The 16,441-nt window shown below is 49.1% G+C and overlaps 1 protein-coding gene across 1 annotated transcript; it reads right to left on the reverse strand.

Moving 5' to 3' along the window:
* Nucleotides 1–4,766: 4,766 nt before the first annotated feature.
* LOC143817854 (olfactory receptor 52Z1P-like) lies at nucleotides 4,767–10,257 on the reverse strand. The gene is made up of 2 exons (XM_077299317.1): nucleotides 9,685–10,257; nucleotides 4,767–5,189 (listed from the first exon to the last, which is right to left on the reverse strand). The coding sequence occupies exons 1-2, from the start codon at nucleotides 10,255–10,257 to the stop codon at nucleotides 4,767–4,769; spliced, it is 996 nt and encodes a 331-aa protein (XP_077155432.1).
* Nucleotides 10,258–16,441: the final 6,184 nt, after the last annotated feature.

Here is a 16,441-nt window from a genome sequence, read left to right on the forward strand (position 1 = left end):
TTGGTGATTTTCCCCAGTCCTGGACTCAGATAAACCAAGCCATCGTGGTACCTGTTCTAATGTTTCAACAGCCGGACCCACCAGAAACAATGGTGGTACCAGATCATCCGGTCCCGCTACCTCAACAAGCCCTACCTGAAGATGCCATGCCAACCGTTGAACCGGCAAATCCTCCCTCTGCTATCGGTGAATCTGCTGTACCCACTGTTGATAGCAGCAGCTCAGAGAGCCCCAACCTGCCAGTGCTACCCAGACTCACTAGAAGTGTAGCTAGAAGACAGTGCACTACACCAGCGGTAGCAAGCATAGCGGGCCCTGTTAGGCCAATAGCAACCCCTGCGCTGCGAAGGTCCACACGCAGCACTCAGAACCAAACTCCCCTCCGCTACAAAACTTGGAGGTATTGATAAGGGCTGCTATCTAGTTGAAAATGTTTGTGTACATATTTTTGTTACAGGTTGTAAAATGGACAATAGAGTAATGGACGGTGAATTGCTCAAAAACTTTCAAAAAGGGGGGACCCCTTTGTTTACCCGGGGTCCCCGCTGTTTCAACCACTGAACTGAGAGTCATAAACTGTGCATGACCTAATTTTCGCAACGTTCAAGAGTTCTCACCTCCCATAAAGGGAAGCACTGTTATGTTTACTTGTTTATGCTATTTCAAAATTTTGTGTATTTCCTGCTAACATGTATTGTTGTTCTTGTTTTCCCAGTCCCGGAGTACTGGATTTAACCGGGGGGAGTGCAGCGCCCCAGAGTCCTGGTCGTTGCAGTACTGTGGCTCCGCCACTATGGGGAGCTATGGTACGTCTGATTGCACTAAAGGAGTTTCTCTGATCAGGTAACACCTCACTACACTTCACACTCCGGCCACCAGGGGGGGTGGTCCTATCTAGTAGGCCACTCCTCACACTCTGGTAAAACTGGGGGTTGGACAGGAAGACAGAGAGAAGTAGCTGGGAAGAGCTAGTGAGGGGACCTGTCAGGGATGGGATCCTGGCAGACTCCTCAGAGCAGAACTTACCAGTGCACAACGGGAATACAGTAAAGTGGAATTAGGACCAGAAGGAGTCGTGCTGTTAGACCGAGGCAACATCCTTCTGAGGCGCAAACAGTCGGTGGCCGGAACGCCGAGCAAGTAAGAGACTTTAAGTACTACTGCAAACCACGGCAGGACAGCCAATTACAGGTTGGCTGTCTCACTTAACACCTAAGCAGACAACGGAGGCAGCTGTGGGAGAGGGGCGACTCTAGGGTCCCGGAAGAACTCCAGGCCTACCCCGTCATACGGGTGCGTCCTACCATATCATCTGGGGGGACGGAGAGAACGAACATCAGAGACAGACAGATTCAGTTGTGAGGACTATCCCGGGAGCTCAGCAGGGAAGAACTACAACACCCAGCGCTAGAAGGTAGACACTGATTCCCACCTGTAAAGAGAACTCCTGATGTGCCTTTAGACCGGCCGGTCTCAGACAGCCCTGTTGACAGCGCTCTGGACTGAGGACTCTAAAACCTTCAGTAAAAAGGTAAAGAGACTGCAACCTGGTGTCCTCGTTATTTACTGCACCGCACCATCTACATTCGTCACATCATTCACTGTGCGCCCCTCGGCAGGGTCACGGATCGGGCCTAGCCACCGTGACAACCCCAGAGCAGAGACTCAGAGGCCCGGTACCGGGTACCCCTCGGCCCTGCGGCAGTGGGGGCGCTACACAAACATGTCTTCTCCAGCACTGCTCAAGGTTTGCCAAGCATCTGTGAAAAAAAAAATTTCTGCAGAGGGCTTCATCCACTAGAAATTCATGCTCAAAACTTAGACCTCTGCTCTTCATCTGGCCAAACAAGTCTACGGTACTTTTCCACCCTCATCACATCACTAGCCAACAATCTAAAATGACTCTTTGAAACCTTTCACTCCTTCTGAGCCCTAAAGTACAGACCCCAATTACCAACCAGTGCACTGACGATCTGGCCACTTATTTCCTACAAAAAATCAACCACATCCATCAGGACATTCCTGCACATTCCCCTCAGAGTCTGGATCCCCTTCCCTACCGCAGCTTAAGCTCACTTCCATCTTTGAAACTTTTCCAGAAAAAGTTACCAGGCTCCTTGCATCTTCTTGCCCTACTACCTGCACCAGTGACCTTATTTCCTCACATTTCCTCCAGTCCCTCTTCCCAGCTGTCAACCCTCACCTAACTAAAATATTTAACCTCTCTCTCTCTTCTGGTATCTTTCCCTTTTCATTTAAAAATGCCATCATACATCCTTTATTTAAAAAACTATCCCTCGACCAGAACTGTGCTGCTGACTACAGACCTGTCTCTAATCTTCCCTTCATCTCTAAACTCCTGGAACGCCTGGTCCACTCTCGTCTAATCCGCTGTCTCTCAGATAACCCTCTTCTTGGCTCTTTACAATCCGGTTTCTGCCCTTCACACTCTTCTGACAGTGCTCTCACTAACGTCTCTAATGATCTACTAACAGCTAAATCTAATGGTCACTACTCCATGCTAATTCTCCTAGATCTCTCTGCAGCATTCCACACAGTGGATCACCAGCTCCTCCTCACTATGCTCCGCTCCATCGGCCTCAAGGACACCGTTGTCTCCTGGTTCTCCTCCTACCACTCTGACCGCTCCTTCACTGTATAATTTGCTGACAGCTATTCCTCTCCTCTTACTATTGGGGGTTTTCAGGGTTCAGTCCAAGGCCACCTCCTCTTCCCCTTACTGTTGGGGTTCCTCAAGGATCTGTCCAAGGCCACCTTCCCTTCACCTTATATACCGCCCTTATTGGATAAACCATAAGCAGATTTGTTTTCCAGTCCCATCTCTCTACTGATGACATCAATTACACACATTGTCTCCTGACATTAACCCTGCATTACTATAAAATATCAGTGATTGTGTGATCTCTGTGTATAACATGTTCTCCCTCTATCTGACACTGAATCTCTTCAGAGCTGAACTTCCCGTGCTTCGTCAGCTGAAGAGTGCAGTGAGTCCACATGGGGAGTTGGGGAGATGAAGGACTGAAGCTCCACTTAGTTCGTAAGGGGGAGAAAGTTTCCTATCCCCCTTCTTCCAGGTGAGCCTCTCCTCCTCACACATAGACCCATGAGGTGCAAGATGAACCATATACCAGAGTGATTGCCAATCCAGCAAGAGACTCGCAGAATTATGTTAATTCTTAATTCTGTGTAGACTATACTATTTTTTTTTATAAAAATAACTTTTAAAAAAATTCTTTCAAAAAAAAATGTTCTTATTGATGTGAAAAATATTTAGAATTGAGAGTCCTCAGTGGTTGATACCTTTTAATGGCTAACTGAAAACATGGCAACAAATTGTAGCTTTCGAGACTACTCCGATCTCTTCATCAGGCACAGACTAAAGCAAATTCTGAAGAATCACATATTTATGCACAACAGAGCACAGAATAATGCCATAGATAAGACAGGTGACGTGAAGCAGAATTACCATTATGTGAGTGATAAACAGGTATGTCCATAAATATTGGAACAGTCCATAGATAAGGAATCTTTTATTGTCCTCTGATTGGGGTCTGGTTATCGATGTAAATACTTTTCTGCCCAATGATGAGTAAAGTATTCTCGGCGTGATACCTTTATTGGCTAACCAGAAAATAATAGATGTTTGCAGCTTTCAGAGCTCAGCAGCTCCTTCTCGAGGAGGAGTACAAATGAATTAATAAGGAAAAGGCAGAACATTACGGAAATTTTACAGCAGGGCATTGTTCATGAGGTGGAGGGTGAGGCCTCCTAAAGGTAAGCCAAGGAAAGCAAATTAGGCATTTTATTACAGATGGAGAGGCGGTGGGAATGTTCTTCTTAGTTATCTGGAGTCCTTCTGGTGGAGGTGCGCATCAAATCAGGGGAAAAAGGCATAAAAAAACACAGCATTTACACTACAGTATGTGTGAACATGGCCTTACAGATGCAAAAAAGAAGACCTCATATAGTGATGATTATGTAAAAATGAGAAAGTTCTGGCTGCTATGACTATGAATAAATTAGGAAAAAAATGAACTCATAAATAGCAGCCGTCCCAGATACTGCGGACAGTCCTGGATTTGAGTCTACACCCTGCAGTCTTGGCGTCTGCTGAATGTTCCTCACTGGCAGCGACCCTCTGACAACTCGGCATGGCTATGGGTTGTGGCTCTGAGTGTTGTCAAACATTTGTCCGATCTTTGTCCATCTTTCTGTTCTGTAGAAGTTGGGAGTTTGGCATTAAGTAACGACGTGCATGGTGGAGCTAAGCAGGAAGATGTCGATCATATACTGTGTGCTGCCATAGAAGTTTTGGACCACTCGAAATCCAAGAAGAGAACAGAGGAATCAAGTGGGGGACAGAGGCGGATGAAAGGCAGGTGTCTGTGGGGACACAGAGGCTACAAAGAACATGTCATTTATTACTCATCTTCTACCAGATAATGGACAATTATATCATATATTGATTACAGACATTTCATCTTTTGGTTACTTTTTTCTTATATTTCCATGTACGTAATGGCTTCTGCTGACAAGTGTTGACTTGATTACCTTGACCAGTCCCTGTCACAGTTCACAAAGTCCACAAATGGTTCTCAGTATACGAGGCCTCATAGGAGATGATCAATCACATGTGGGACGTGATGGATTTGTAGGCTAGACTCACTATGGTAGGACAGGTATACAGCTCATAGACTTATAATATCGATATGATGGTTAACAGGATTTTCTCCACATCTTTCCTATTTGGCCATTCGAGTCTTCTGACCAAGGTCAAAGAAAGAGAAGGATTTTCTCCTCATATTCTTACACAACATAGCAGTCAGCCTGATTCTTATTTCTTTGGTTCTGATTCCATAGATTATGGGGTTCATCATTGGAGGGATGATGACATAGAGATTGGCCATTAGGATGAGAACAGATGGGGGTATTTTACCTTGGCCAGCCCGGTGGGCAATGAAAGAGAAGAATGCCGGTATGTAGAAGAGGAGGATGACGCACACATGAGACAAGGTGGTATTGAAAGCCTTTGATCGAGTTTCAGACTTTGGAAGACTCATGACTGTCCGAATTATGACCGCATAGGACACAGTGATGAGAATCATGTCTACTCCTGTGGAGGAAAATGCAGTCACCAAACCATAGACACTATTGACCGTTATGTCCGCAGTCAGTGGCGTAACTACAAAGTTATGGGCCCCGGTGCGAACTTCCAAATGGGGCCCCCCCCGCCATAAAATTCAATGTAAGCCCCATAGAATACAATGCAGCCCCCTCATAGTATAATGCAGCCCCTCCATACAGGGGCAGTGACAAAGACACGAGCAAATGGTGACGAGGGGGCAGAGGAGAGGGAACAAGGGGGCAAGGAAGACAGGCACTAGGGGACACATGGGGGCTAGGAGGCAGGGGAGAAGGATACAAGGGGTCTAGTGGGCAAGGGAGACTGACACAAGTGGGCAAGGGAGACTGACACAAAGGGCACACGGGGACTAGTGGACAAGAGAGACTGGCACACGGGGACACGGACTAGTGGGCAAGGGAGACTGACACACGGGGAATAGTGGGCAAGGGAGACTGATACAAGGGGACTAGTGGGCAATGGAGACTGACACACGGGGAATAGTGGGCAAGGGAGACTGATACAAGGGGACTAGTGGGCAATGGAGACTGACACACGGGGACAAGGGATACAAGCACAAGGGGACACACAGGGACAAGTGGGAAAGGGAGACTGACACACAGGGACTAGTGGGCAAAGGAGACTGACACAAGCACAAGGGGACAAAGGAGACTGACACAAGCACAAGGGGACATAGGAGACAGGCACATGGGGACACACAGGGACTAATGGGCAAGGGAGACTGGCACACGGGGACACAAGCATAAGGGAGACAGGCTCAAGGGGACACACAGGGACTAATGGGCAAGGGAGACTGGCACACGGGGACAAGGGACACAAGCATAAGGGGACAAGGGAGACAGGCACATGGGGACACACAGGGACTAATGGGCAAGGGAGACTGGCACATGGGGACACAAGCATAAGGGAGACAGGCTCAAGGGGACTCACGGCCCCCTGACCTGCCAGAGCCGCTTGCAGCTGCGACCGTAGTAGTTACGCCGCTGCCTCACACACACACATACTACAGATATCACACACACACACTACAGATATCACACACACACATCATACTACAGATATCACACACACACACACACATCAGTTATTACACACACTACATATATCACACACACACTACAGTTATCACACACACAAACTACAGATATCACACACACACACAGACATACTACAGATATCACACACACACACACATCATACTACAGATATCACACACACACACACTACAGATAACACACACACACACACACACACTACAGATATCACACACACACACACACAGACACACATACACACACTACAGTTATCACACACACACACTACAGATATCACACACACACACAGACATACTACAGATATCACACACACACACACTACAGATAACACACACACACACACACACACACACTACAGATATCACACACACACACACTACAGATAACACACACACACACACACACTACAGATATCACACACACACACACAGACACACATACACACACTACAGATATCACACACACACACACATACATACACACACTACAGATATCACACACACACACATCATACTACAGATATCACACACATACTACAGTTATCACACACACACTACAGATACCACACACACACACACACACACACACACACCAGAGATACCAGCTCATATACACAACTCACAATCTCCTCTCTGGTACAGGGGTGGCTGATGTAAACCGGCTGCAGCTCCTCAGCTTCTCCTGACTAAGGCTAGTTTCACACTAGCGTCGGGAACAACCCGTCGCTGTGCGTCGGGCCGACGTTCCCGACGCTAGTGTGGTCTCCGCCGCACAACGGGGGCAGCGGATGCATTTTTCCCACGCATCCGCTGCCCCATTGTGAGGTGCGGGGAAGTGCGGGGAGGTGGGGGCGGAGTTCCGGCCGCGCATGCGCGGTCGGAAAAAGTGGACCGTCGGGAGCAAAAAACGTTACATGTAAGGTTTTTTTCTCCCGACGGTCCACTACCACACGCCCAAGCGTCGCAAAACGGACGCGACGTTTGGCAATGCGTCGCAAATGCGTCGCTAATGTTAGTCTATGACGAAAAAACGTATCCAGCAAGAACTTTTGCTGGATGCGTATTTTCGGCAAAACGACGCATTTGTGACGTATTGCAGTTAACGCTAGTGTGAAACTAGCCTAAAGCGGCTCTGTCCCGCACCTCCCCCCTGCTCTCGCCTTCTGTCCCGGGGTTATTTTGGCTTTCTCTTAAAGGGAACCTGTCACCCCGTTTTTTCCGTATGAGATAAAAATACTGTTAAATAGGGCCTGAGCTGTGCATTACAACAGTGTATTTTGTGGACCCCGATTCCCCAACTATGCTGCAGAAATACGTTACCAAAGTAGTCGTTTTCGCCTGTCAATCAGGCTGGTCTGGTCAGATGGGCGTGGTGTCTTCCCCCAGATCTTGCTTAGTTTTCCGTTGGTGGCGTAGTGGTGTGCGCATGCCCAAGGTCCCGAATCCACTGCACAGGGGAGTGAAAATAGCGTGATGTGCGACATTTCATTGGTGATCGGTGGGGGCGGCCATCTTCCTTTGGCCGCGCGTGCGCAGAAGCGGCGCTCTGCTGGCCGCGGCTTCAGGAAAATGGCCGCAGGATGCCGCGCGTGCCCAGATGGAGATCGCGGCGGCCATTTTCCTGAAGCAGAGATGCGACACCTCGTACACACCCGACTCCGCTCCGTACACCCCCGACTCCGCTCCGTACACCTCGTACACACACGGCTCCGCTCCGTACACCTCGTACACACACGGCTCTGCTCCATACACCTCGTACACACACGGCTCCGCTCCGTACACCTCGTACACACACGGCTCCGCTCCGTACACCTCGTACACACACGGCTCCGCTCCGTACACCTCGTACACACATGGCTCCGCTCCATACACCTCGTACACACACGGCTCCGCTCCGTACACCTCGTACACACCCGGCTCCGCTCCGTACACCTCGTACACACCCGGCTCCGCTCCGTACACCTCGTACACACCCGGCTCCGCTCCGTACACCTCGTACACACCCGGCTCCGCTCCGTACACACCCGGCTCTGCTCTGTACACCTCATACACACCCAGCTCTGCTCTGTACACCTCATGCACACCCAGCTCTGCTCCGTACACCTCATGCACACCCGGCTCTGCTCCGTACACCTCATGCACACCCGGCTCCGCTCCGTACACCTCATACACACCCGGCTCCGCTCCGTACACCTCGTACACACCCGGCTCCGCTCCGTACACACCCGGCTCTGCTCTGTACACCTCATACACACCCAGCTCTGCTCCGTACACCTCATGCACACCCGGCTCTGCTCCGTACACCTCATGCACACCCGGCTCCGCTCCGTACACCTCATACACACCCGGCTCCGCTCCGTACACCTCATGCACACCCAGCTCTGCTCCGTACACCTCATGCACACCCAGCTCTGCTCCGTACACCTCATGCACACCCAGCTCTGCTCCGTACACCTCATACACACCCGGCTCCGCTCCGTACACCTCATACACACCCGGCTCTGCTCCGTACACCTCATGCACACCCAGCTCTGCTCCGTACACCTCATGCACACCCAGCTCTGCTCCGTACACCTCATACACACCCGGCTCCGCTCCGTACACCTCATACACACCCGGCTCTGCTCCGTACACCTCATGCACACCCAGCTCTGCTCCGTACACCTCATGCACACCCAGCTCTGCTCCGTACACCTCATACACACCCGGCTCCGCTCCGTACACCTCATACACACCCGGCTCTGCTCCGTACACCTCATGCACACCCAGCTCTGCTCCGTACACCTCATGCACACCCAGCTCTGCTCCGTACACCTCATACACACCCGGCTCCGCTCCGTACACCTCATACACACCCGGCTCTGCTCCGTACACCTCATGCACACCCAGCTCTGCTCCGTACACCTCATGCACACCCAGCTCTGCTCCGTACACCTCATACACACCCGGCTCCGCTCCGTACACCTCATACACACCCGGCTCTGCTCCGTACACCTCATACACACCCGGCTCCGCTCTGTACACCTCATACACACACTGCTCTGCTACATCCACCCAAACCCCTCCTGACCTCACACAAAAGCTTACCCTCCTCCAGCACGATGACATCCAGCACTGCACTACTGTCCTGCACTACACGGAAGCCCTTGATCATGTGACTCCAACTCCTCCCCTCCTGTGACCTCATCACAGGTCCTGTGCGCACAGAGCAGTGGCAGCTATAGTAGTGGTGTGCGGCTCTCTGCGGTGGAGGGGCTCTGCTGCGGGTCAAGTGCAGTCCCACCCGTGATCGCGAGTGCACGCGCAGCAGGGCCTGTAAGGAAGAATTATTTAAAGGGCCGGCGGCCCATTTTGTAGCTTAGAGTTCTTAGGAGCCCGCCCAGTCTGCTGGACTGGGTGGGCCCCTAAGCACTGCGGGCCCCGTCGCAATTGCGACCCCTGCGACCGCGGTAGTTACGCCCCTGTCCGCAGTCACCTTGCGCGCCATTGCTATGTGCTCACAGTAAGTGTGGGCTATTGTGTTGCTTTCATTGTATGGAAGACGATTGAGAAGAAGCACAGGAGGAGTGATAATAAAGAAGGCCCTAATAAGGGCTACAAGTAATGTCCTTCTGATAAATGAGGCCGTTATGGTGGTTGTGTAGGTCAGTGGAGAGCAAATAGCAATGTATCGGTCATAAGCCATGGCCAAGAGGATGGACGACTCTATAACAAAGAGGTAGTGGATGAAGAAGATCTGAATTAGGCAACAATCAAAGAGAATTTCGTGAGAATTGAACCAAAATATACTAAGGGTCTTCGGAACGGCAGAAGAGCTGAGAAGAATATCCGTGGCCGTCAACATCGTCAGGAAGATGTACATGGGCTGGTGGAGATTCTCATTGGTGACAATGACAAACATTAATGTGGAATTACTAAACAAAGCAATTGCATACATGATGGAGAAGGGGATTGAGAACAGGAGATGTGAGTCCTCCAGGCCAGGGATCCCCAGTAAGATAAAGTAATCAGGGTGGAATACGCTCACGTTTGACATAATCGATGGCAATCTCGTCGTGAAAGGTTTCCTGCATCTAAAAAGAGAAACACCAGTGACACAAAGTGTAATCAAAGAAAACAAGACATATCCATCCACCAGCACCAGGGTCCTGGTCGTCGCAGTGGTATTGCTTTCCTCTCTGAGAGAGTGATGCTACTTTGGGAGGCAAAGAAGGATAACTGCATCCAGGTATCACAAACATGCAACATGTTCACACTCCAGACCAGAAGGGGGAGCTCTAAGCCTATTTTAGGTGAACTCCCCTATAAGAACATCTTGATCTGGAGGGAAAGGGTTCAGTTCCTGTCAGAAAGACAGAGGGAAAGGAAGCAGAAGAGCTGTGTAGCCTGAAGTGCTGCAGCTCCTAGGAAGAGACATCAAGTTACCTGTCCGCCCCTACACCCAGGAGGCACAGTGGCACCCCTTAGAGGCTGGAGCATGTTAGAGTCCCTATAAACCGCCTCAAGCCACCAGTCATACGGGGGTGTCCTATCCTATCTGGGGGACAGAGAGAAGGACATTACATCTGTGAGGACCTTATGTGAAGCCGTAGGCAGTAAGGAACTATAACATGGCAGCGCAAGGGAAGGCTACTGATTTCCACCTGGACAAGGGAACTCTGGACTTGCCTCCAAACCGGCCGGACTCTGCCAGCCCTGTGAACTGGTGCCCTGGACTGTGGATGCTGAAGTCTTCAGTAAAGGTAAAGAGACTGCAACCTTGTGTCCTCGTTCTTCTCTGCGCCTCTCACCATCCACCATCTACACACCGGGAAGCCCTGGGGACATACTTCACCTGTGGGAAGGTATATCACCCTGACCGAATACCACAGGTGGCATCACAAACACAAACTTTATCCATTTAAAGACCTTTCCTGTTGTGAATTTGGATTCTGGGCTCCCCCGGTGGCTACTGGTGGAATTGAACTGGTGTTTTCATCTTCTCTGTTCACCTGTTCCCATCAAGATGTGGGAGTCGCTATATAACCTTGCTGCTCTGTTAGTTTCTTGCCGGTCAACAATGTTATCAGAAGCCTCTCTGTGCTTGTTCCTGCTCCTAGACAACTACTAGATAAGTTGGACTCTTGTCCATGTTTGTTTTTGCATTTTTGTTCCAGTTCACAGCTGTAGTTTCGTTACTGTGTCTGGAAAGCTCTTGTGAACAGGAATTGCCACTCTGGTGTTATGAGTTAATGCCAGAGTTTTAAAGTAATTCCTGGATGGTGTTTTGATAGGGTTTTCAGCTGACCATGAAAGTGTCCTTTCTGTCTTCTGCTATGTAGTAAGTGGACCTGAAATTTGCTAAACCTATTTTCATACTACGTTTGTTATTTCATCTTAATTCACCGCCAATACATGTGGGGGGCCTCTGTCTCCTTTCGGGGTATTTCTCTAGAGGTGAGCTAGGACTAATATTTTCCTCTGCTAGCATTATTTAGTCCTCCGGCTGGTGCTGGGCATCTAGAATCAACGTAGGCATGCTACCCGGCCACTGCTAGTTGTGCGTTAGGTTTAGTTCATGGTCAGCTCAGTTCCCATCTTCCAAGAGCTAGTTCCTATATATGCTGATGCTATGTTCTCTTGCCATTGAGAACATGACAGTTTGACCGGCCCACAAAGTGTTAATTGTTTGGGCTGAAGCAGGAGAAAAAGAAGTGTTTAAGGGAATTTTTTTTTTTTTCCCCTCAGAGTTTTGCTGCCTAGCCCTTAATTGCTGTCTAGCTGCTTCTTACCTCCTCTTAACCCTTGAATGGCTCTGTGTCCACCTGCTTGTAATGGATCTTCAGAGTGTAACTGCAGGTTTGAATAATCTCGCCACGAAGGTACAAAATTTGCAAGACTTTGTTTGTCATGCACCTGTATCTGAGCCGAGAATTCCTTGGCCGGAATTTTTCTCGGGGAATAGATCTGGGTTTCAGAATTTTCGAAATAATTGCAAATTATTTTTGTCCCTGAAATTTCGCTCTGCCGGAGACCCTGCACAGCAGGTCAGGATTGTGATTTCCTTGCTCCGGGGCGACCCTCAAGACTGGGCTTTTTCATTGACACCAGGGGATCCTGCGTTGCTCAATGTGGATGCGTTTTTTCTGGCCTTGGGGTTGCTTTATGACGAACCTCATTTGGAGCTTCAGGCAGAAAAAACTTTGATGTCCCTATCTCAGGGGCAAGATGAAGCGGAAATTTACTGCCAAAGATTCCGTAAATGGTCCGTGCTTACTCAGTGGAATGAGTGCGCCCTGGCGGCGACTTTCAGAGAGGGTCTCTCTGATGCCATTAAGGATGTTATGGTGGGGTTCCCTGTGCCTGCGGGTCTGAGTGAGTCCATGACAATGGCTATTCAGATCGATAGGCGTTTGCGAGAGCGCAAACCAGTGCACCATCTGGCGGTGTCCACTGAGAAGTCGCCAGAGAGTATGCAGTGTGATAGAATTCTGTCCCGAAGCGAGCGGCAGAATTTTAGACGGAAAAATGGGTTGTGTTTCTATTGTGGTGATTCTACTCATGTTATATCAGCATGCTCTAAGCGCACTAAAAGCTTGATAAATCTGTTTCCATTTGCACCTTACCGTCTAAGTTTATTCTATCTGTGACCCTGATTTGCTCTTTGTCATCTATTACCACGGACGCCTATGTCGACTCTGGCGCCGCTTTGAGTCTTATGGATTGGTCCTTTGCCAAACGCTGTGGGTATGATTTAGAGCCTTTGGAGACTCCTATTCCTCTGAAGGGGATTGACTCCACCCCATTGGCTAATAATAAACCACAATACTGGACACAAGTAACTATGCGTATTAATCCGGATCACCAGGAGATTATTCGCTTTCTGGTGCTGTATAATCTACATGATGATTTGGTGCTAGGATTGCCTTGGCTGCAATCTCACAACCCAGTCCTCGACTGGAGAGCTATGTCTGTGTTGAGCTGGGGATGTAAGGGGGCTCATGGGGATGTACCTGTGGTTTCCATTTCATCATCTATTCCCTCTGAAATTCCTGAGTTCCTGTCTGACTATCGTGACGTCTTTGAAGAATCCAAGCTTGGTTCATTACCTCCGCACCGAGAGTGCGATTGTGCCATAGATTTGATTCCGGGTAGTAAATACCCTAAGGGTCGTTTATTTAATCTGTCTGTGCCTGAACATGCTGCTATGCGAGAATATATAAAGGAGTCCTTGGAAAAGGGACATATTCGTCCATCGTCATCTCCCTTAGGAGCCGGTTTTTTCTTTGTGTCAAAAAAAGACGGCTCTTTGAGACCATGTATCGATTATCGGCTTTTGAATAAAATCACTGTAAAATATCAATACCCATTGCCGTTGCTGACTGATTTGTTTGCTCGCATAAAGGGGGCCAAGTGGTTCTCTAAGATTGACCTTCGTGGGGCGTATAATTTGGTGCGAATCAGGCAGGGGGATGAGTGGAAAACCGCATTTAATACGCCCGAGGGCCACTTTGAGTATTTAGTGATGCCTTTTGGTCTTTCTAATGCTCCGTCAGTTTTCCAGTCCTTTATGCATGATATTTTTCGCGATTATTTGGATAAATTTATGATTGTGTATCTGGATGATATTCTGATTTTTTCGGATGACTGGGACTCTCATGTCCAGCAAGTCAGGAGGGTTTTCCAGGTTTTGCGGTCTAATTCTTTGTGTGTGAAGGGTTCTAAGTGTGTTTTTGGGGTACAGAGGATTTCCTTTTTGGGATATATTTTTTCTCCCTCTTCCATTGAAATGGATCCTGTCAAGGTTCAAGCTATTTGTGATTGGACGCAGCCCTCTTCTCTTAAGAGTCTTCAGAAATTTTTGGGCTTTGCTAACTTTTATCGTCGATTTATTGCTGGTTTTTCGGATATTGCTAAGCCATTGACCGATTTGACTAAGAAGGGTGCTGATGTTGCTGATTGGTCCCCTGACGCTGTGGAGGCCTTTCGGGAGCTTAAGCGCCGTTTTTCCTCTGCCCCTGTGTTGCTTCAGCCTGATGTTGCTCTACCTTTTCAGGTTGAGGTCGACGCTTCTGAGATCGGAGCTGGGGCAGTGTTGTCGCAGAAAAGTTCTGACTGCTCCGTGATGAGGCCTTGTGCCTTCTTTTCCCGTAAATTTTCGCCCGCTGAGCGGAATTATGATGTTGGGAATCGGGAGCTTTTGGCCATGAAGTGGGCTTTTGAGGAGTGGCGCCATTGGCTTGAGGGGGCCAGACATCAGGTGGTGGTATTGACTGACCACAAAAACTTGATTTATCTTGAGACCGCCAGGCGCCTGAATCCTAGACAGGCGCGCTGGTCATTATTTTTCTCTCGGTTTAATTTTGTGGTGTCATACCTACCGGGTTCTAAGAATGTTAAGGCGGATGCCCTTTCTAGGAGTTTTGAGCCTGACTCGCCTGGTAACTCTGAGCCCACAGGTATCCTTAAGGATGGAGTGGTATTGTCAGCCGTTTCTCCAGACCTGCGGCGGGCCTTGCAGGAGTTTCAGGCGGATAGACCGGATCGTTGCCCACCTGATAAACTGTTTGTTCCTGATGATTGGACCAGTAGAGTCATCTCTGAGGTTCATTCTTCTGCGTTGACAGGTCATCCTGGCATTTTTGGTACCAGGGATTTGGTGGCAAGGTCCTTCTGGTGGCCTTCCCTGTCACGAGATGTGCGTGGCTTTGTGCAGTCTTGTGACGTTTGTGCTCGGGCCAAGCCTTGTTGCTCTCGGGCTAGTGGATTATTGTTGCCCTTGCCCATTCCTAAGAGGCCTTGGACGCACATCTCGATGGATTTTATTTCAGATCTGCCTGTTTCTCAGAAGATGTCTGCCATCTGGGTGGTGTGTGACCGTTTCTCTAAGATGGTCCATTTGGTTCCTCTGCCCAAGTTGCCTTCTTCTTCCGAGTTGGTTCCTCTGTTTTTTCAAAACGTTGTTCGTTTGCATGGTATTCCTGAGAATATCATTTCTGACAGAGGGACCCAATTCGTGTCTAGATTTTGGCGGGCATTCTGTGCTAGGATGGGCATAGATTTATCTTTTTCGTCCGCTTTCCATCCTCAGACGAATGGCCAGACCGAGCGGACTAATCAGACCCTGGAGACATATCTGAGGTGTTTTGTGTCTGCTGACCAGGATGATTGGGTTGCTTTTTTGCCATTGGCAGAGTTCGCTCTCAATAATCGGGCCAGCTCTGCCACTTTGGTGTCCCCGTTTTTCTGTAATTCGGGGTTTCATCCTCGATTTTCCTCTGGTCAGGTGGAATCTTCGGATTGTCCTGGAGTGGATGCTGTGGTGGAGAGATTGCATCAGATCTGGGGGCAGGTGGTGGACAATTTGAGGTTGTCCCAGGAGAAGACTCAGCTTTTTGCCAACCGCCACCGTCGTGTTGGTCCTCGGCTTTGTGTTGGGGATTTGGTGTGGTTGTCTTCTCGTTTTGTCCCTATGAGGGTCTCTTCTCCTAAGTTTAAGCCTCGGTTCATCGGCCCGTATAAGATATTGGAGATTCTTAACCCTGTTTCCTTCCGTTTGGACCTCCCTGCATCCTTCTCTATTCATAACGTTTTTCATCGGTCATTATTGCGCAGGTATGAGGTACCGGTTGTGCCTTCCGTTGAGCCTCCTGCTCCGGTGTTGGTTGAGGGTGAGTTGGAGTACGTTGTGGAGAAAATCTTAGACTCTCGTGTTTCCAGACGGAGACTCCAGTATCTGGTCAAGTGGAAGGGATACGGCCAGGAGGATAATTCTTGGGTGAATGCATCTGATGTTCATGCCTCTGATCTGGTTCGTGCCTTTCATAGGGCCCATCCTGATCGCCCTGGTGGTTCTGGTGAGGGTTCGGTGCCCCCTCCTTGAGGGGGGGGTACTGTTGTGAATTTGGATTCTGGGCTCCCCCGGTGGCTACTGGTGGAATTGAACTGGTGTTTTCATCTTCTCTGTTCACCTGTTCCCATCAAGATGTGGGAGTCGCTATATAACCTTGCTGCTCTGTTAGTTTCTTGCCGGTCAACAATGTTATCAGAAGCCTCTCTGTGCTTGTTCCTGCTCCTAGACAACTACTAGATAAGTTGGACTCTTGTCCATGTTTGTTTTTGCATTTTTGTTCCAGTTCACAGCTGTAGTTTCGTTACTGTGTCTGGAAAGCTCTTGTGAACAGGAATTGCCACTCTGGTGTTATGAGTTAATGCCAGAGTTTTAAAGTAATTCCTGGATG

The sequence above is a fragment of the Ranitomeya variabilis genome, chromosome 3, assembly GCF_051348905.1.
Source record: "Ranitomeya variabilis isolate aRanVar5 chromosome 3, aRanVar5.hap1, whole genome shotgun sequence".
Taxonomy (NCBI): domain Eukaryota; kingdom Metazoa; phylum Chordata; class Amphibia; order Anura; family Dendrobatidae; genus Ranitomeya; species Ranitomeya variabilis.